Below are 21,930 nucleotides of genomic sequence, written 5' to 3' on the forward strand. Positions count from 1 at the left end.
TACTTTTCTGTTTTTGCAATCAGATATCATAGGAATTGCAAAATATAAGGCATTAATATACTCTTTATGTATCATATATGTTGTAGGACAGGACAGGAATTACCCCAATGACCCTCAAGTAACAATTGAAAATAAGCTAAAATTAAAATATAAATTGAAATAATAGCTAAAAGTCATTATGACGTTTAGGAACAAAATAGATTTCTTGATAATAAATTGATAGAATAGTAGGTGACTGCTCATTTTTCTGTAGAAAGTACTTTGTCACTAACTATTATGAACAGTTGTCAGTCTTTACAGAGGATTTACACTGTATTTTTTTTTACTGTAAATGTGACTGTGCTTGCCTAGTTGGAACATCTCACTGGTGTTCTTTCTCATTCCAGCCATGCAAAAAAATGGAAGAGTGTGCATGTTTGAGGAGTGCTGAAGAGTGCTATGGAGATTGCATTATTTGTAAAAAAAAAATTAGACAAGATATCCCTTATAGTGCAACAAAAATAAACATTCTCCAGTGCATCATTACTGATGCTGAAAGGGAAGTGGACCTAGGACAAATTTCAGCTATGAACTGATTAATGTCCCTGTACTGTAGCTATTGCAGATAGCGATGGTTATTTGTGAAGTGGAAATAAGTCTATCCTCACTCAAGTGCTGTCTAGCAATGTGGAATGTCCAGTAGTGATCACTGCAAAAACTGCTCATTCAATACTGGTAATCGATGCTCAAGATCTAGTTATGTCTTTAGGACACCCATCTGACTGCAGCACATTTAAGAAGTATGCAGGAAAGTTTGTAAGAAACTTTTGTATTGTTATTTGGTATTTGTTATGTGGTAGCAAATGATAAATAGACCTAATGTAGGAATGCACACATATATTGCAACAGATAATGGTGTAGGCCTATCTGATTGAAACATACTTATTAAATTACACTGGGAGCAAAGAAGACTATCTTCACTTTTTTCCCTTTGCAACTGTCAAAGAAATCCCAACACGGAAAGGCCTAGGGTAGCCTACATCAGATGGCCTAAAGATTAGGCTCTTCTGCATAGCATTAAGTGATTTGCATGCAGTAATTTGAACACTGACCTTGACCTAGCCTATTTTGGCTATTTAAAGGTAACTTATTGCCAAAACACTACAATATAAATGAGCTATAACAAACAATAAAGGACTTAATCACACACAAACTACTATTTTACTGACTACTGAAAAATAATAATTATGTAGGGAATTTAGAAGTTTAAAACTCAGAATTGACCAAAAGTGCACAAAATTGAACACAAATGACTCTATACACTTGGAAGAGGCCTGCACCCTTTCTTTACCAGATATTTTAGGATTTGAATATCGTTTCAGTATCGAGTATCAAGATACTTATGGCAGATATTGTATCGAAGTCATAATTTTGGTATCGTGACAACACAATGCAGTGCTAGGCTCTACCACCAACAAGTGATGCTGCTCAATGGCATATTAGAAGAGCACATGATAAAGCTCTAGTATGGAGGCAAGCACACATACCAAATCCAGTGTTACTAGAAGTAAAATGTTTTTTACTTGTCGGTTGTTGCTGACGGTAGATGCAGTTCTGCATTAGGCTTATTCCCGCTATCTAAGTTCATACTGTAGGATATATTCTGAGTTAAAGGTTATCTGTGCAACTTATTATTGTGATTATGAAATGCATTAAACACCACATGAGTGACTCACTATGTTAGCAATAAAAATATGGTTGTATTTTGATTAGAATTTCCGAGTTTATTACATGTTAACTGTAATCATGTTCCCATTAAATACGTTAATAAACTATAGTATGGCTTCTTTAATGCTCAAATATGTATTTAGAGAACACTTTTATTTGGTTTTAGTGATTCATTTTGAAATCAACCCAATTTAGGGAAAAATAAGCAAAATTTTTTATTTTATTTTCTATTTTATGTTAAAATGCTGATTATGCGGCTTAGAACTCAGAATTGAGCTTAGTAAACAAAATATTCAGAATCAGCACCCAAAAATTTAGTAAGGGTGGTTTACCAACTTTTCCTCAAATTTGCCGTCAGAAGTGCTCTTCTGTGAAGCTGCTCTCCCTCTAATAGGCTATTCCTGAAATGCACTCTTTTCCTTGACCAGTCTCAACATGCCATTTAGGCCGGGCCTACACACATCACATTTCTCCTAACCACATTAGACTGGTTGATGGTAGGCCTAACTTAAGGATGCATACATGCTCCATCAGAAGTAGCCTAATAGCTTATTACGGCATGCGCTAGCCATCCCTTTATAGTGTAATCGTTTGTACAAATCTGGGCTCAAACCACACGAAGCTTCAGCTTCACCAGCTGGTATATAGGCCTATTCCATGTTGGCTGAAAGTTTTTTTCTGTTGCAAAAAAATGCTGACGTAGGCTATATTTCACTCTTTTCATCAAGACAGATGCTTTAAAAAAATCTCTAGACTTTGGTCATGTAATTGTGTTGTCATATTGCATCAATTTTTCATGGTTAAAAGAACGTATGCCTTAATAGACATTGATGTTGAGTGGCGGCATTGTTAGTCTTGAAGTATTGGTTTGTTTGTTGTTTCAAGTAGTCTTGTGCCATTTATAGAGACTGTGCCAGTTATAAGCAACATCAGTTAACCAACAGACTGAAAAGACTCTGACGTAAACTACTTTTTTGCAGACTTTACATTCAAAAGGCAATTCAATTGTTTTAATCTCCACTTTAAGTTTAAATAAAAATATACATACACTATGCACATGCGTTTCAAAATGTATTTCCTGTATGAAATTCTTACTGTATAGGGGAGCGTTTAGGATAGGCAAAAGGCCGGCCAGAACAGCTGGTCAGATCAACAACAGAGCACTGACTCAAGCATCCTTGTCAGGATTCAGAAATGCTTGGAGCAATCAAGATCACTTCAGCTGTTTGTTATGCCAGGAACTTTTCCGTTTGCTTGCCAAGATGACCCAAGGTGGTTCAATCTCCATGCAGCAATGCCATGGTAGCTCAAGCGTAGACTGGATTCCTGTAAACTCCAGCAAACGCATAAATCTGAACTGAGAAGGGCCGTTTAAAGATTTTCTGCCTAACGCCCACACTAGACAGCCCACTCAGGACTCCACAGTGGCAGGCTTGCCTGCTTTCCATCACCCATGACCCAAAAACCCCACATCCACTGCACCATTTAACTAGGCGGCTCAAAATCACTTCAAACGGATTTGCTCTAAATACCAGCTCATACGAACACCTTTACGAACGGGATATAACAAAACGCAAGCTTACTGAAGTAACAGATGGATAGTTTCTGACTACTTTGCACCGTTTAAACTTGACTCGTGTCCTTACATCTGAAATAACTTGTGAGTTACTTACTGTATGTACATCAGTTGTGGGAAAGCGTAAACTCTAACCTGCTCATCAGCATGCATCAAGTGAAGACAGGCGAGACGGCAGACATTTAGCCAAATATTTTTATTGAGACGGTGAGATTGGACGAATGTTGTTGCTGATGCAGATGCATGTCTGGGCCTAGCTGCAGCCGGGTCAGCCCAGACACAGCTCTACTGTAGTCCGAGTCTCCCTCTCCACTATACCACGTCATGGCTAGTGCTGCTTCCTCCTGAATGAGCAACCTGAGGGCAAACAAAGCATATTCATACATGTTAAAAAGGTACACTATGCAAGATTTTCACCTTTACGAAGCCTATTTGCTGGTAAACAAACTTGTAATAGGCGAAACGTTCACCTAGCATTGCTTCACAGCATAGACGTAGCGAGTCCCTACCGAGAAAACCAGCCATGCAACTTCCAAGAACGGCGTCCCGCCAAGTCTCACGAGAATCATGAAACATTACCTTGTTAGTAGATATAGCTCTTTAGAGATGCCTGTTGTTAATCCTTCACCTCCACAACAAAAGCATTTTCATTGTGTACAAGAGGGTTAAGTCACGAGAAATTTGATATTTGCAATAGCAGCGTAAAATATAAATATATCGCTACTCGTCAAACATACTAAAACCTGCATAGTGTACCTTTAACATTTATACCGTTTTCCAATTATTTTCGTTCATGATTCCTAGAGACTGTACACACATCCAACATTACCTCACCATTTAGCAGTTATGTACAGATAGTGTCATATGGCCCATTTTCAGCTTTGGTACTCTTTTCACCCAGAATTGAGGTTTTCCTATATATATATATATATATATATATATATATATATATATATATATATATATATATATATATTTATTTTTTTTAATGCATAATATGGTGTATCAACTTGAAACAACAAACATGAAGCTCATATGTTTCGTCAGTCCCAAACCCTTGTGTCATTCTTAACCATTTCTGATCAGAATAGGTTACATACTTATGGGTGCTGTTTGCTAATAAAAAGGCAGAAGCTATTTGAATAAGATGATCAGCTACTCTGGATCAATGCCAGGAGCCTTGATTTATCATCCCAATTAGTATTGATCCTTCACACTTCATTTGTTTTGAAATGAATTGGAAATGTTTACAGAAGCACTACTCGGGGCAATTTCCTTGAAAAGAACCCCAATATGGATGTCTAAAAAAAATCTATGAAAAATCACTTAAAAGCCAATTTTGCCCAAACCACCATGCACTCTAATTATTGTACAGAGATAAATGCTTGCCACCCCCAGAGGAAGCCTAACTCAATTAAATCCCACTCTAGATGACATCACCGGAACAAGTAGATAAATTAGCTTGGTTAGTAGAAATGGTGACCCAAAAAGCCTCCTGCACACATACAACTAAAAGTATCCATGCTTACTTGCAAACAGCATAAGGCTTTTGAGAGAGAGATAGTATAACAATTATGGCCCTACAATGACTTCCTCTGAACTGATCATTTTTAATCTCATGCAAGCATACACCATACATGACATACAAGCACATCATAAACGAACAAATTATGAACTTCCCCACATTCGTTTCCAAATACAGTCGAATTTGAAACTGACCTTCTGTGAGCCGGGCTTTGCCACCAGTGGGCTGGCACAACACTGTCGAACAACCCACGCACAGTACCACGGTCTGGGCATGGCTGAAGACCGTTGTGATCTTGTAACATCCTGAAACAGGACGGGCAGATGTCAGTTGAAAACAGTCATGGGTACATTGTACATCAGCAGGTAAAACATGAGCACAGCACATAACTTTACATGAATTAAGAGGCGAATCAAGATCTGCCGTAACGTTACCTGGACACTTCACGTCCATAAAGTAAGAATTCGGACTCTGAACGAGACGCTTCTTCTTGTGTCTTCTCCTCTCCTCCTCGGGGGTCGGGTGCAACAAGTCTTTTGCGAGCTGTAAACAGAGCAAGAGCAAGAATTTGAATACAGTCAGTCCATTATCATGTGTAGCTGCTAACATTAGAGCCTGCCCATCGGCTAGCAACGTCGTAAGCCTGATGGGCCATGAGTCCGACAGACGACCTAGTTTAACGAAGGCGTTGTCAATTACACTTACACATTACACATTGGCGATTGCCAATAATACATTTTACAATCACTGTAATTTTCTGGTTAGGCAACCCCTACCTATTGTAATCCTAAATGCGTCACGTATAACTACCACACCATGCAGTACCACAGTCCATGGCTGGATATGTGCGCCGCCATCTTGTAATCGTGTAGCAACGATGCATGCTATCAAGTCATTCAAACTCTTGGTTTACTGACACATTGTCAGACTTTTTCACCCCAGAGAACACGTCATTTTGATCGATGATGTGTCGTACACCAGTACGTGAAATCATCTGTAAAAGTAATGGCTATGTCGTGTAATTATTGCGTTCAAAACGCAGTCTGTACTCACTGGCATGTTGGCGAAGAAATAGCCGCCGCCGGAAAGGAAGTTAAGCGGAAACGGTAGAAGAATATGAACGGGGCGCGTGTACACAAAGAGGAAGAGAGCTCCATTCATTTTAATGCATGCGTCAAATTAAAAGTTCCATATGGCTATATTTCGAGTCTGAAACATGCAAAAGAATTTAGAATAGGTACTATTTGCAAATGATGTCAATAGTCAACTAATTAATTTATAATATAAACATAGTCAGTAGTAAAGGCACTTTGAATATTTCCAGAAAGTCACTCTTTCAACAATTCTTTATCAAATGTAGACCCAATCATGGTGCTGGTTTCTGAATCCTTTGGTTTATTTAAAAAAACAACATTAAGACTATCGGTTTCAGATTATTTTCAGAATCAGCGAATGAACAGCCACTGTTGTGGTCGGGTTTTAAAAAAGATAACATATTTGTGTGTGTTCATATGTTTGTTACCATCAGAGGTGTAGTGGTAAAATAAGAGGTGGGTAAACTATGAATTCTGTAGCCATGCGGTATCAGATTTTTAACAAATTGTCAACATGTTTGATGGTGATGGAGGTTATTGTCCAATGTTTATAAAAAATACCAATGGTATTAAATGATTCCTAGAGTGTTGATGAGTGTACATATTGTGAATGTGGATAATAGGCCTACAATGATTTTTTTAATGTTAAAAGTTGCAATTAGTGAATAAAGTCTTTTGTGAGGTGGATAAACTCTATTTCTGAAATTTCAGAGGTGTATAAACTGTGTATAGGCTACTTGCGTTTAGCCTCCACTACATCCCTGGTTGCCATATTATTTCAATCATAGCTTTGTTCACACAGTTGTTGCCACTTTGCTCAAACAGTTGTTTAAGACTACAATTGAGAGAGCATGGTCCACTGATGATGGAAAACTGAGAGCATGGTCTAATCGTGGAACTGGAAATCACTGTGCTGCAACATTGAGAGGTAATTTCACTCAAGGCCGTAGCCATGGAGTAAACATTTATAGGGGCCAGATGCGAATGGCGGGTGAAGTCAGTTCCTGCCATTCTATTATAGTACAAATTCAAGAACACATGGGGTGATATGTTTATGTTTTCTTTAGAACAATAATACTGTTTTCTCATTTTTGTGTGCCATTCTATCTTATGCCATTGAGGGTTGAACAACTTACAACCATAACTATAATCATATGAACATAAATCTGTGCATTGGTATAGAAAAAAAGTCCAGATTTCAAAGTCAAAGAAGCAATTATTCGAAAACTTGGTTGTGCAACATCTGCTTTCTGGGTATGCCTTTGTGTGGTTATATTACCATGGTTCCATGTGATCATGTGATGCATTCAGAGCAGGGGGCAATTGAACAGGGATAGAAGGTGGCATGGAGTGAGTTATAATTTCAACGCTGTTTCAGTAATTAAGGGTGCAAACTGATGAAGAATCAACGTTTCTATCTGGATCCTGCTTGACTCCTGCCTGAGCAGTTGACTCCTGCATGATCCCGCAAAACACCTCAGGACCATGCATGGCCATATCGTTATTTATAGTAGCATAAATAACAAATCTTCCACCTAAGAGGCCTTAAAGGGATATTCCACCATTTGGGGAATTACACTCATTTTCCACCTCCCCTTGAGTTAAACAATTGATTTTTACCTTTCTCCAGTTCATCCAGCCGTTTTCTGAGTCTGACGATACCACTTTTAGCTCCAGCCTAGCATAGATCATTGAATCGGATTAGACCATTAGCATCTCGCCTGCTAGCATCACGCTTTAAAAGTGACTAAGATTTCCGGTAATTTTCCTATTTAAAATAGTTTCTTCTCAAGTTAGAAAGTGTAATAAGACTAACGGAAAAGAAAAACGCGGGCGATTTTCCAGGCTGATTTGCCATGGAACTATACTCTCATTCAGGCGTAATAATCCAGTCACTAACTAATTCGTCTGCTGCAGCTCAACCTTGTTGCTGGAAGTTAGCCTACAGGGACTATTTTCAGGTGCTGCGTGATATCAATTGTGCTTCTGCACCGATGGTATGTTCACAACGTTTCCTTGATTGTTCCACTGAAATGAGACCGGCAGGCCGCAGGCGACCAGAGGAACCATTGTTTCAGAAAATGTAGTTCATACCTTAGGTAGCCTAGTGTCCAAATAACGCTGTTACAGGGGAGCTACACTGGGCACATGACTGAAGCGTCCCGTCCCGTGACGCTGTAAAAAACAATTTTAGAAGACTGCACTGGTCTATTTTTTTCAAACATACGCGCATAGCATAGGCTATGAAACGCTCGAATGACATTTATTTTTCTTTATTGCATTTTGCCATTAAGTCTGCATTGTCTTTGTAGCCTAATGGTCCGTTCATTCATTATTCTATTTTGGAAGTGAAATGGAAATGGAAAAACAAGTGGTTTGTGACTTTTTGAAGTTCTGTAGTCACTTAGTGAAAATTATGTTGTGTTTTGGTCTGTGTACTTTTGCGTTCATTCATTATTCTATTTGGGTAGGAAAATGGAAAAACAAGTGGTATATGACTTTTTGAAGTTCGGTAGTCATGTGATACATTGCAGCCATTTCACAGCACCTCAAAGACATTGGCGCAGGCCGCGGATGCTGAGTGTAGATTTTGCAATGTTCACAATGATGAACTCAAGCGAGGAGTAGGCTAAGCTTTCTCATGATGCGCAGTTGGAACTTGACGTTTCGTCAGCAACCAGAACTGCCAACCCCTAGCACATTCAAACTTCTGTAGAGTGCTCCAACACGATGAAAATGTATGACCGGCAGACAACCAAAGGAACCATTGTTTTTGTTTCAGAAAATCTAGTTCAGACCTTAGGTAGTCTGTCCAAATAACGCGGTTACAAGGGGGCTACACCGGGCATATAACTGAAGCGTTCCGTTCGCGACGCGTAAGAACAATTTTGGAAGACTGCACTGGTCTAATTTTTTCAAACATACACACATATAGGCTATGTGTCGCAAACGGAACGCTCAAATGACATTAATTTTTTCGGTTACACTTGACTTGACAGTATCGACATAAGAGTGACATGACACTGTCATGAATGTGTCATAAACAAGTCATAAACGTTTATGACATAAGGCTTCTGTTATTAACTGACATTCGTTTTTTTGTCATAACAAGTTAGGGTTAGGGTTACAGTTATGGTTAGGATTAGTGTTAGAGGTTAGGGCTAGGGTTCATGTGTCATGACAGTGTCATATGTTCATGACGGTGCCATGTCACTCTTATGTCGATACTGTCAAGTAAAGTGTTACCATTCTTTCTTTATTGTATTTTGCATTTCACATTATCCATAAGTCAACATTGTCTTTGTAGCCTAATGGTTCCCATCAACGGTGTTGCGACATGGTTAAACAGATATGGACGTGTGTTTTCTTTACAACTCAGTCTAAAACTGCATTTAAAACCTTGTTTACAAGCAAAATGTGTGTGCTGCACTTCTGAAACGATTTGGCACCAATTTAAGCTTAATTTCACTGCTGGTTACACCCCTGGAAGTCATAAAATGGGAAGTTTGGAAACGAGTACCAATGGGATTCAGACAGAGCAAATTCAAATTTGATAACAGGGTCGTCTGGGTTCACCCATGCTAATATCACATTCAAGAAATATAATGGACTTAATCGCCACATCGACTAAACAGATCTCATAAGGCACAAAAATATGAAAGGTCAAATTCCAAACAAAAATGCACCCTTCATCAACATCAGTTTGCAAAAATGCACCCTTTATCAACAACAGATAAAAGTCTGGTTTTGTTCATTGGGAAAAGAGCAAGTGCCTTTTTGAAGTTGGTGTTAATTGTAAAATGATTTTCCTATTTTCATTTAGGTAGGGAGAGTTCTAAGGTCGCATTCACACTAGACCGTTGGGTCCGGACCCAAGTTCGTTTGGACTGATTTTTGCTAATGTGAACACAGTCTATACTCGGAATGCGGACCCAGGTCCAGACCAGGAAAACGGTGGTCTGGGGTAAAGTTCATTAGAACTCTGGTGCAGTTTGAATGTTATCTGTTCCAAAACCAGTGGGAGAGATAATCAAATAATGTCAAATTCTTGATAGAGAGAGGGTAGAATCTAGCCTGGGTGTTCCCATGCTGCCTTGCGCGCGATTTGATTCACGCTGCTAAGGCAGCCTGGAGACCATGGAGCAAATTTTCGCCTGAGATAGGGAACCAATCACAGAACAGGTGGGAAAGCAAGACGATGATGAGCTATGCACAGACGCATTTGATAGACATCCGTGGCACCCAATAAACGGATCTGGGCATTTTTTCAAATATGGAGAAAATGAACGTTTGGTTCCCAGACCACGTCTCATTGAGAAGTGGTGGCGCTAGCCAGGCTAGGTAGAATCATTATTTGTAAATCATCAAATAGCATACAAGTAAATCTACCCAGAGAGAGCATTAAAAAAAATGTTTCTGGATAAAAAAATCTTTTGGATGAGATCGTACATGGGGAATCTTGAATCCTCCAATCCAGACCCGTGTATAAGAAGACCCAGTAAGAATTCGCACGTCTTCACTGGTTTGCTCATCATGAATAGATATAAGATGTCCACCTGCAGCTTCTCCTCCGCACCTTGTCTGAGAGAGAGGAATTAGTAAGTGTACAGTGGCCAGAACAGCCACTGTTGTGGTCGGGTTTTTAAAAAGATAACATATTTGTGTGTGTTCATATGTTTGTTACCATCAGAGGTGTAGTGGTAAAATAAGAGGTGGGTAAACTATGAATTCTGTAGCCATGCGGTATCAGATTTTTAACAAATTGTCAACATGTTTGATGGTGATGGAGGTTATTGTCCAATGTTTATAAAAAATACCAATGGTATTAAATGATTCCTAGAGTGTTGATGAGTGTACATATTGTGAATGTGGATAATAGGCCTACAATGATTTTTTTAATGTTAAAAGTTGCAATTAGTGAATAAAGTCTTTTGTGAGGTGGATAAACTCTATTTCTGAAATTTCAGAGGTGTATAAACTGTGTATAGGCTACTTGCGTTTAGCCTCCACTACATCCCTGGTTGCCATATTATTTCAATCATAGCTTTGTTCACACAGTTGTTGCCACTTTGCTCAAACAGTTGTTTAAGACTACAATTGAGAGAGCATGGTCCACTGATGATGGAAAACTGAGAGCATGGTCTAATCGTGGAACTGGAAATCACTGTGCTGCAACATTGAGAGGTAATTTCACTCAAGGCCGTAGCCATGGAGTAAACATTTATAGGGGCCAGATGCGAATGGCGGGTGAAGTCAGTTCCTGCCATTCTATTATAGTACAAATTCAAGAACACATGGGGTGATATGTTTATGTTTTCTTTAGAACAATAATACTGTTTTCTCATTTTTGTGTGCCATTCTATCTTATGCCATTGAGGGTTGAACAACTTACAACCATAACTATAATCATATGAACATAAATCTGTGCATTGGTATAGAAAAAAAAAGTCCAGATTTCAAAGTCAAAGAAGCAATTATTCGAAAACTTGGTTGTGCAACATCTGCTTTCTGGGTATGCCTTTGTGTGGTTATATTACCATGGTTCCATGTGATCATGTGATGCATTCAGAGCAGGGGGCAATTGAACAGGGATAGAAGGTGGCATGGAGTGAGTTATAATTTCAACGCTGTTTCAGTAATTAAGGGTGCAAACTGATGAAGAATCAACGTTTCTATCTGGATCCTGCTTGACTCCTGCCTGAGCAGTTGACTCCTGCATGATCCCGCAAAACACCTCAGGACCATGCATGGCCATATCGTTATTTATAGTAGCATAAATAACAAATCTTCCACCTAAGAGGCCTTAAAGGGATATTCCACCATTTGGGGAATTACACTCATTTTCCACCTCCCCTTGAGTTAAACAATTGATTTTTACCTTTCTCCAGTTCATCCAGCCGTTTTCTGAGTCTGACGATACCACTTTTAGCTCCAGCCTAGCATAGATCATTGAATCGGATTAGACCATTAGCATCTCGCCTGCTAGCATCACGCTTAAAAGTGACTAAGATTTCCGGTAATTTTCCTATTTAAAAATAGTTTCTTCTCAAGTTAGAAAGTGTAATAAGACTAACGGAAAAGAAAACGTGGCGATTTTCCAGGCTGATTTGCCATGGAACTATACTCTCATTCAGGCGTAATAATCCAGTCACTAACTAATTCGTCTGCTGCAGCTCAACCTTGTTGCTGGAAGTTAGCCTACAGGGACTATTTTCAGGTGCTGCGTGATATCAATTGTGCTTCTGCACCGATGGTATGTTCACAACGTTTCCTTGATTGTTCCACTGAAATGAGACCGGCAGGCCGCAGGCGACCAGAGGAACCATTGTTTCAGAAAATGTAGTTCATACCTTAGGTAGCCTAGTGTCCAAATAACGCTGTTACAGGGGAGCTACACTGGGCACATGACTGAAGCGTCCGTCCGTGACGCGTAAAACAATTTTAGAAGACTGCACTGGTCTATTTTTTTCAAACATACGCGCATAGCATAGGCTATGAAACGCTCGAATGACATTTATTTTTCTTTATTGCATTTTGCCATTAAGTCTGCATTGTCTTTGTAGCCTAATGGTCCGTTCATTCATTATTCTATTTTGGAAGTGAAATGGAAATGGAAAAACAAGTGGTTTGTGACTTTTTGAAGTTCTGTAGTCACTTAGTGAAAATTATGTTGTGTTTTGGTCTGTGTACTTTTGCGTTCATTCATTATTCTATTTGGGTAGGAAAATGGAAAAACAAGTGGTATATGACTTTTTGAAGTTCGGTAGTCATGTGATACATTGCAGCCATTTCACAGCACCTCAAAGACATTGGCGCAGGCCGCGGATGCTGAGTGTAGATTTTGCAATGTTCACAATGATGAACTCAAGCGAGGAGTAGGCTAAGCTTTCTCATGATGCGCAGTTGGAACTTGACGTTTCGTCAGCAACCAGAACTGCCAACCCCTAGCACATTCAAACTTCTGTAGAGTGCTCCAACACGATGAAAATGTATGACCGGCAGACAACCAAAGGAACCATTGTTTTTGTTTCAGAAAATCTAGTTCAGACCTTAGGTAGTCTGTCCAAATAACGCGGTTACAAGGGGGCTACACCGGGCATATAACTGAAGCGTTCCGTTCGCGACGCGTAAGAACAATTTTGGAAGACTGCACTGGTCTAATTTTTTCAAACATACACACATATAGGCTATGTGTCGCAAACGGAACGCTCAAATGACATTAATTTTTTCGGTTACACTTGACTTGACAGTATCGACATAAGAGTGACATGACACTGTCATGAATGTGTCATAAACAAGTCATAAACGTTTATGACATAAGGCTTCTGTTATTAACTGACATTCGTTTTTTTGTCATAACAAGTTAGGGTTAGGGTTACAGTTATGGTTAGGATTAGTGTTAGAGGTTAGGGTTAGGGTTCATGTGTCATGACAGTGTCATATGTTCATGACGGTGCCATGTCACTCTTATGTCGATACTGTCAAGTAAAGTGTTACCATTCTTTCTTTATTGTATTTTGCATTTCACATTATCCATAAGTCAACATTGTCTTTGTAGCCTAATGGTTCCCATCAACGGTGTTGCGACATGGTTAAACAGATATGGACGTGTGTTTTCTTTACAACTCAGTCTAAAACTGCATTTAAAACCTTGTTTACAAGCAAAATGTGTGTGCTGCACTTCTGAAACGATTTGGCACCAATTTAAGCTTAATTTCACTGCTGGTTACACCCCTGGAAGTCATAAAATGGGAAGTTTGGAAACGAGTACCAATGGGATTCAGACAGAGCAAATTCAAATTTGATAACAGGGTCGTCTGGGTTCACCCATGCTAATATCACATTCAAGAAATATAATGGACTTAATCGCCACATCGACTAAACAGATCTCATAAGGCACAAAAATATGAAAGGTCAAATTCCAAAAAAAAATGCACCCTTCATCAACATCAGTTTGCAAAATGCACCCTTTATCAACAACAGATAAAAGTCTGGTTTTGTTCATTGGGAAAAGAGCAAGTGCCTTTTTGAAGTTGGTGTTAATTGTAAAATGATTTTCCTATTTTCATTTAGGTAGGGAGAGTTCTAAGGTCGCATTCACACTAGACCGTTGGGTCCGGACCCAAGTTCGTTTGGACTGATTTTTGCTAATGTGAACACAGTCTATACTCGGAATGCGGACCCAGGTCCAGACCAGGAAAACGGTGGTCTGGGGTAAAGTTCATTAGAACTCTGGTGCAGTTTGAATGTTATCTGTTCCAAAACCAGGAAATAAACTGCCGTTTTTGCGACGTTGCCAAGCGATGTTGTTAAAAACTAGCATCACTTCCACTATTTTCATTATGTGACATGAATGTGTCCCCTGCTAATCGATGACACCATACTTTATGATAAGTTAATTTTTTTAAATTCTTTTTATCATGCAATTGTGAAAGGTTAGTAAGGTATACAAAATGCCATTATTCTCTGAAAAGACATTATGACACTTTGTAAAAAGAAGAAAAGATCACACATTTCCTTCAAGGCCCAACAGTTTGAATGCACAACTAGAAGTTAATGCTATACCAAATGACAGCATTGTGCCAGAAGATTTCTCCATGCTGCTATATCTTGAAAGCACAGACGTATCCACGTGAACTCCAGCACTGGACATCATCCCACTTGCCAGGAGCTTAAACACAAAAAGAAAGTTGATATGTTATTATTGCTGTGGACAGAGGAACGTTGTATAGATTTTTTACAGTCTATGTATAGACCCTTTCAAGAGAGTTCCATTATCAGCATCATAGTTGGCCCCACAAGGCTTCCGTTTTAACATTCCATATGTTATCTTTATGCAGAGAAAGTCGATTGGGAACCAAATAGAGCGTTCAAGCATTGTTTTTGTTTTTATTGTTGAAAGGGTCTACAGACTCTATATGGACTGTTAAAACGGAAGCCTTGTGGGGCCAACTATGATGTTGATAATGGAACTCTCTTGAAAGGGTCTATTCATGTCAGGGCAGAACACCTTTGTGACATCAGCTGATAATTATGAATACAGTGTGGATACAATGGAATGTTAAGCCACTCACTATCATAGTTGATCTGCACACAGTCACCATTACCGTTAGGTTCCCCTTGAACCCAGTTTGTGTAATCCCAGTTTGACCCATCAGTCCATACAAATTTACCACTCTGAGAGAGAGAGAGAGAGAGAGAGAGAGAGAGAGAGAGAGAGAGAGAGATAATCAAATAATGTCAAATTCTTGATAGAGAGAGGGTAGAATCTAGCCTGGGTGTTCCCATGCTGCCTTGCGCGCGATTTGATTCACGCTGCTAAGGCAGCCTGGAGACCATGGAGCAAATTTTCGCCTGAGATAGGGAACCAATCACAGAACAGGTGGGAAAGCAAGACGATGATGAGCTATGCACAGACGCATTTGATAGACATCCGTGGCACCCAATAAACGGATCTGGGCATTTTTTTCAAATACGAGAAAATGAACGTTTGGTTCCCAGACCACGTCTCATTGAGAAGTGGTGGCGCTAGCCAGGCTAGGTAGAATCATTATTTGTAAATCATCAAATAGCATACAAGTAAATCTACCCAGAGAGAGCATTAAAAAAAATGTTTCTGGATAAAAAAATCTTTTGGATGAGATCGTACATGGGGAATCTTGAATCCTCCAATCCAGACCCGTGTATAAGAAGACCCAGTAAGAATTTGCACGTCTTCACTGGTTTGCTCATCATGAATAGATATAAGATGTCCACCTGCAGCTTCTCCTCCGCACCTTGTCTGAGAGAGAGGAATTAGTAAGTGTACAGTGGCCAGACTGACAGAGTCTCTGATGAGTGCCCGATAAATACCAACTAGATTTTTTAATCTTAAAGATTAATAACACTTGGCTGGATAAGCAGTTTTTCCAGAATAGTCACAAATACCATGTCCATACACTATACCACGTTCTGAAGCCACTTGGAGCCTGTTTGCAGGTGTTGCTATTACCATTTACCACAGCCGCTTTCGATTACGAAACTATAGCCGATTGGCCCTACCTCCCTGGTGTGTAAGGGAAACATTAGTGTATCGTCATGTGCCAGACTATCTAACTGAACAACAGCAAAAGCCCCACTTACCTCAGCGTCAGCAAAGTTGAATTCATATGCAAAGTATCTGGCACAAACATCCCCCAGCTTGAACCAATGTGGGTAGGCTTGGTTTGGACACGGAGTCAAACCTAGTCAAGTGAGGAGCATTGAAACGCCTTTAAAGAATATAAACTGAAAAGGAAAAGAACAATAGCACAAGCCCAACACAAAAATGTGTTACGCCGTAATAGGTAAAATTAATGGCTTTACAATGTCAGAGAATATCCGAGTTTTACAGTAAATTTACGACTTTCATTTTTTTTTAAATTTCTTTCAATGGCCCTAATACGATTTCGTAAAAATGCCCTGCACTGCTTGGAATACTCACCTGCGATGGTACCCACATGTAGGACCATAATCACCAGTATCAGTCTGATCATCATTTTCCGTCTGAGGTTCTTTTGACTGCTTTTAAGAAAGGAACATAACATTATATGTACTGTATATAGATGACCTACACAAGCATAATCAAATCTATAACAAATCTTAGGTAGAGAAATTGTTCATACCACAGAGTCGCTGGGTCTTGATGGCTGTAGGCAGGACTTCAGCTTTAGTCAGGATTTGTCAAATTGACTTTTATATATATCAGACATATCAGACAGGATGGAGAAATTGATATGACGGACTACATGATTCACATCCTGTTGGTTAGCCAATAAGATACATCTATCTTAGTGTGTTTTTAATTCCTTATTCTATGATAAAGTGTCTCGTCACTTGCAATAATTTCTGTGGCACTAAGACAACGCACAGCAATGACTCTACAACAATGACTATGTTTCCATGCACACCATATTCCGATTAAAGTCTGGTTATGGCAATATTCAGAAGATGTTTCCATGTGTAGCAGAAACTGAATATTCCCATTTACATGTTAATCGGCATATGCTGAATAAAGCAGCGACATGCAGTAGAAGTACAGGTCAGTCTCAAAAAATTTGAATATTATGTGGATACAAAACCCCCAGATATCTGAAAGCAGCTTATGACTGCTGGTGTGTGAGACCAACAATAATCAGTGACCTCTCCTCTCCCGACACTTGGGGCAGCCGTGGCCTACTGGTTAGCGCTTCGGACTTGTAACCGGAGGGTTGCCGGTTCGAACCCCGACCAGTAGGCACAGCTGAAGTGCCCTTAAGTAAGACACCTAACCCCTCACTGCTCCCCGGGCGCCGCTGTTGGTGCAGGCAGCTCACTGCGCCGGGATTAGTGTTTGCTTCACCTCACTGAGTGTTCACTGGGTGCTGAGTGTGTTTCACTAATTCACCGATTGGGATAAATGCAGAGACCAAATTTCCCTCACGGGATCAAAAGAGTATATACACTGCAATTTTACTCCATTTTTCTTTGCAAAACTGCTCAAACTATGTTGGAAGGGGGTTGAGTGTGAACAGCTCTTTTAAAGTCTAGCCCTAGCCACATATTTTCTATAGGACCAAGGTCTTGGCTTTTACTCGGCCACTCTAGAACATTCACCTTGTTGCCTTTAAACCATTTCTGTGTAGTTTTTGCTATATGCTTTAGCTCATTGTCTTGCTGGAAAGTAAATCTTACACCTACAGTATGTTGTAGTTTCTCCCATTTCAGCTGATGAAGCTTTCAACTCCTTAAGAGGTGCCTTGGTGGCCTCCCTCAGCAAAGAGACAAATTCACATGATTTACTTTGGCGAAGAGAATGTGCAGGACTGAGCGGTGGTCATATTTTGTATTGCTATGCGGTACATCTAGTTCCAAACTGATAATGACTGAATTTGTTAGTTCAACATAATAACAATCAATATAGTTTGAAAGTAAAACATGACTAGTGTCTTATAGTTTGTGGTTTGATATCAATCCATTCATCATCCCTTCGATTAGCTTAGAGATAGTCAAACATTGATCAATGTATTAGGTGCTTAGAGATAGTCCAACATTGATCAATGTATTAGGTGCTTAGATATAGTCCAACATTGATCAATGTATTAGGTGCTTAGAGATAGTCCAACATTGATCAATGTATTAGGTGCTTAGATATAGTCCAACATTGATCAGTGTATTAGGTGCTTAGAGATGGTCAAACATTGATAAATGTATTAGGTGCTTAGAGATAGTCCAACATTGATCAATGTATTAGGTGCTTAGAGATAGTCCAACATTGATCAATGTATTTTTCAGCAAGTTGGTAGAATTATTTGCGTTATCCGTTGTCCTTGTGGTTTGGGGAAATTGCTAGCCTAGAAATCTAGACGCACCCTCAGGGACGTCAAGACGGGGGGCTCAGCCTCCAGGGTTGTAGGTAATGCACATGCATAGAGTGTGGCGAAAAAAATCATCACACCTTACAAGGGCTACCCTTTGAGGCCTAGGCTTATTATAGTTATTATATACTAGGCTATATAGTTTTTAAGACAATATAGGCTACCCATAACTGGGAAAGTATGATGTGATCATGCTTTTAATAATAATATAGAAAATACTAAAAGATTTTTATAGTTATTTTTTGTCAGGTTTTACAGCTGACACACCATAATCACTGTGTGATTTAAAAATACACGTGTGCACGAAGTCTTGATGTGGGTCTGGCTCGTCAGGCTAAGAAATTGCACAAAGGCCTCAACAACACATGCATTTTGTAAGGAGAAGTTAAGCAAAGGCGATGATAAGCAGAAACTCTGAATGCCTTGGTTACCGTAGAAGTTGCCAGTAGAGACCTGATGACCTGCTGATTTGACTGCTCTTTGAGCGCTCAACCGTTTTATGTTTGTGAAAGAGCTCTGTGTTCATTTCATAACCATGTTGACATAGTTTGTTTTGTGTAGAGGCAGAGTTCAGACATTTAGGCAATTGATCGGTAATTAAAGCATGGAATGTGTGTGGATAGGTCTCACTTGGACTTGCACATCTGGATACATTAATTTTACTCCATTTTTCTTTGCAAAACTGCTCAAACTCTGGTTGGAAGGGGATTAGGTTTTAACAGCCCTTTTCAAGTCCAGTCACAGATTTTCTATGGGATCGAGGTCTGGGCTTTGACTCGGCCACTCTAGAACATTCACCTTGTTGCCTTTAAACCATTTCTGTGTAGTTTTAGCTGTATTCTTCAGCTTATTGTCTTGCTGGAAAGTAAATCTTCTCCTATGTCATAGTTCTCTTACAAACCGAGTCAGAAAAGTGAATCAGATTTCCATATATTTTGCTGAATTAATTTACTTTTACAAGCATTCCAGGGCCTGCTGTCGAGAACCATCCCCACTGCATGATGCTGTCCACCAAACATCGTGTAGTCTGATGGCCAAAAAGCTCAATTTTGGTCTCATCAGACCAAAGACCCTTTCCCTTTTGGCCATTGAACTTGCATGTTTCATGCATTTTTGGGACAAAAAACGTTCGTCGACATCAACAGATGTTAACCAACACCCCACCTCTCCACTCCGAGGGTAGCCTACTACTCCACGTTATTAAGTGTAACGGATGCCAGCTAGCTTAGCTGTGCTTGTGGAACGTTGGTAAACCTCACTCCCCGACGCCTCATAGCGGTACAAAATACGACCGCCGCTCAGTCCTGTACATCCGTTCCGCGATAATAAATCACACTTCAATTTGTCTCCATCTTTTACTCCATCCCCCACTCTTGAAACTTTTGTGTATGCTTGTTTGGCATGTCTGTGTGTGTGTGTGCGGCTGCACAGAAAGTAGCCTACTGGCGCTGAGAAGGTGAATAGATTGTAAAATAGCCAAAGAAGTTGTAGCATTGTTATAAAACCTTTAAAATCTCTAAACAATCACAAGTAGGGCAGTTCATCACAGTTCATCCATTGCAACTGGATTGATGAAAGGTCACTTACACCTGTAGGCTACATTGTATTTGGGAAAAGCAAAAGGTATCAGCATAATGTTATATATTTATTTATTTATTTATTAATTAATAAACAAAAACATCTCTGTCAGTTCCATACCGTTTTCAACAGCTATCAAAAACAAAGGTCATTTTTGGATGGTTGGATTTTTTGTGAATGTTTCTTCTTCTACATAAGATTTTAGTCATCTTTAGTTCATGTGATACTTTATTGTCAATGCACAAATTAAGTAACAGTCTGAAACGAAATGCTGTTTTACATCTAACCAGTGGTGCAAATAACTGACATGTCCAAATGGGCCTTGATGAAATGCGTCGCTAGACTGTTCATACACATTTTAACGGGCCAAAGTTGAAGAGCTTTTGTCCGTTATTGTTCGTGCAAATATAGGCTGATTCATGTTGGCTTGCATTGTGTAACTGAGGTCCATGGCTAGTCTGGCTTTCACCAGACCAAGCTCAATCTTTTAAGAAATCAAAAAATAAATAGCGGGCAGATCAGACTGGGTTCACCCAGCCTAGTCCATAGGCGCCCGATATTGTTTAATTTTCCGATTGAGATATCCACGCTCTGGCTATTCTAAATGCAAAAATGCATCAGGGAGTTATGACAAAACTGTAACTAACAAACTAGATCCTAATAGAAAGCTGTTAGCTTCCCTAAGCTACAGGTAGGCCTATTTACAACATAAATTGTCAATAGGCTATGCTGGCGACACAAATAAAATCTCCTTTGAAACCAATGGCTTCGCCTTACAGTATCAAGCGGGACTTAAACTGCCATATCATTGGCGAAAAAAAGTTGTAATAAAATTCACGCAGCTCCATGAGTCAAGGAATGTGAATGAAGTAGCCACTTCTAAATGGGACCCACTACACAGTAGCTTAAGGTGTGTTGCTAAAGCAGCCATAATGAAATGAAGGTGTCATTGTTTGGATACTTCACACACATGTGCTTTTTAATCTCACAGACTACAACTACCAAGCTGGAATCAAAGCACATCGATTTCCCTCTCACACCCTGCACGCACTTAAAACAAAAAATAAACAGGCGTCTCAGTCTCACGCATGTATAGGCAAAACTGTATCAGACCGGTGTAACGTTGGTAAATCTTCCATTGCACAGAATGATTTTTGTAGCACGTGTAACAAATGACAGTCGAAAGATACAATAACAGTGCTGCTATCAATTTGCTTGGTACAACCGCATACAAATGCAATCAATCAAATTGGCCTCCATCACTCAACCAAAGCTAACGGTAACATTATTGTACCTAGGTCCTTATTGATATTATAAGATTAACATAGGCCTACCTGCAGTAAAAACCAAGCATGTCCGATAAACATTCTCCGATTTATTTTGGCTTCAAGAAGAAATGGGAATTACATTTCATGTGAACATCGTCCTATCCTTATTAGACGTTCTCTGCGGTAAACTACAGTCCTTGTAGGAAGCGTCCATTGTTTTTCCAACCCACTTTTAACTTCCAACAAAATTATGTCTCACTGCAACGATGCGCCATCTAGTGGACAAATGACTACATATCGCCAAAACTGGAAATGTTGCCATGATGATGATGATGATGAATATTTGGCTTTCATTTAATCCTACTGAATTTGTAATTATGTATCGGCCGTTTTAATACCGATAGTATGTGCGTGCCTGGGTGTGTGTGTGCATGTGTATATGTGTGCACCACCATCTCCAGGCCAATGAGTGTACAGTCACTAAATGTACACATAACCTACATTTTTTTAGACCCCCCCATGGATGAAATTCTACGAGACTTGGCATACCCCCAGAGAATGCCAGGTCAATCATACACATAAAATTTGGTGCAGTTCTGAACATCTTAACTGAAAATATGGGCGATTAAAGCAGAATGATATTGCATTTTCATTTTTTACCGGGGCGGTGCAAATCACAAATGAGTGATTATGGGCCAGGTTGATGTGGGCCCTTGAGACCAACATACCATAAAAGATTCTTCATCCTCAGTGCCACGGTTCAGGTAGTTATTTAGGAAAAACTGCTTTTTTTGCGGTTCGGGGACCC

The 21,930-nt window shown here is 39.6% G+C and overlaps 1 protein-coding gene and 1 long non-coding RNA gene across 4 annotated transcripts; both read right to left on the minus strand.

The window, feature by feature from the left end:
* Nucleotides 1–3,464: 3,464 nt before the first annotated feature.
* On the minus strand, nucleotides 3,465–5,935 carry rps27.1 (ribosomal protein S27). The gene is made up of 4 exons (XM_048229509.1): nucleotides 5,862–5,935; nucleotides 5,243–5,351; nucleotides 5,003–5,113; nucleotides 3,465–3,640 (listed from the first exon to the last, which is right to left on the minus strand). Exons 1-4 carry the CDS (start codon nucleotides 5,865–5,867, stop codon nucleotides 3,612–3,614), a joined length of 255 nt encoding a protein of 84 aa, XP_048085466.1. The 5' UTR covers nucleotides 5,868–5,935; the 3' UTR covers nucleotides 3,465–3,611.
* Nucleotides 5,936–10,357: 4,422 nt separating this feature from the next.
* Nucleotides 10,358–16,582, minus strand: LOC125285199. Of its 3 annotated transcripts, XR_007192001.1 has the most exons (7): nucleotides 16,546–16,582; nucleotides 16,365–16,444; nucleotides 16,025–16,125; nucleotides 15,552–15,683; nucleotides 14,977–15,079; nucleotides 14,468–14,573; nucleotides 10,358–10,483 (listed from the first exon to the last, which is right to left on the minus strand). It is a non-coding gene; the product is annotated as an uncharacterized LOC125285199 (long non-coding RNA). The 3 variants fall into 3 exon arrangements; XR_007192000.1 differs by lacking the exon at nucleotides 10,358–10,483 and having other exon boundaries at nucleotides 14,274–14,573; nucleotides 16,365–16,441; XR_007191999.1 differs by lacking the exon at nucleotides 10,358–10,483 and having other exon boundaries at nucleotides 14,274–14,573.
* Nucleotides 16,583–21,930: the final 5,348 nt, after the last annotated feature.

This window comes from Alosa alosa, chromosome 20, assembly GCF_017589495.1.
Source record: "Alosa alosa isolate M-15738 ecotype Scorff River chromosome 20, AALO_Geno_1.1, whole genome shotgun sequence".
Lineage (NCBI taxonomy): Eukaryota > Metazoa > Chordata > Actinopteri > Clupeiformes > Clupeidae > Alosa > Alosa alosa.

Bases quoted from the DNA above. Each gene is read 5' to 3' on its own strand.
- rps27.1 (XM_048229509.1), bottom strand. The intron at 5,114-5,242 runs GTAACGTTACGG...GTCCTGTTTCAG, and splicing joins TATGGACGTGAAGTGTCCAG to GATGTTACAAGATCACAACG. The intron at 3,641-5,002 runs GTCAGTTTCAAA...GTTTGCCCTCAG, and splicing joins CAAAGCCCGGCTCACAGAAG to GTTGCTCATTCAGGAGGAAG.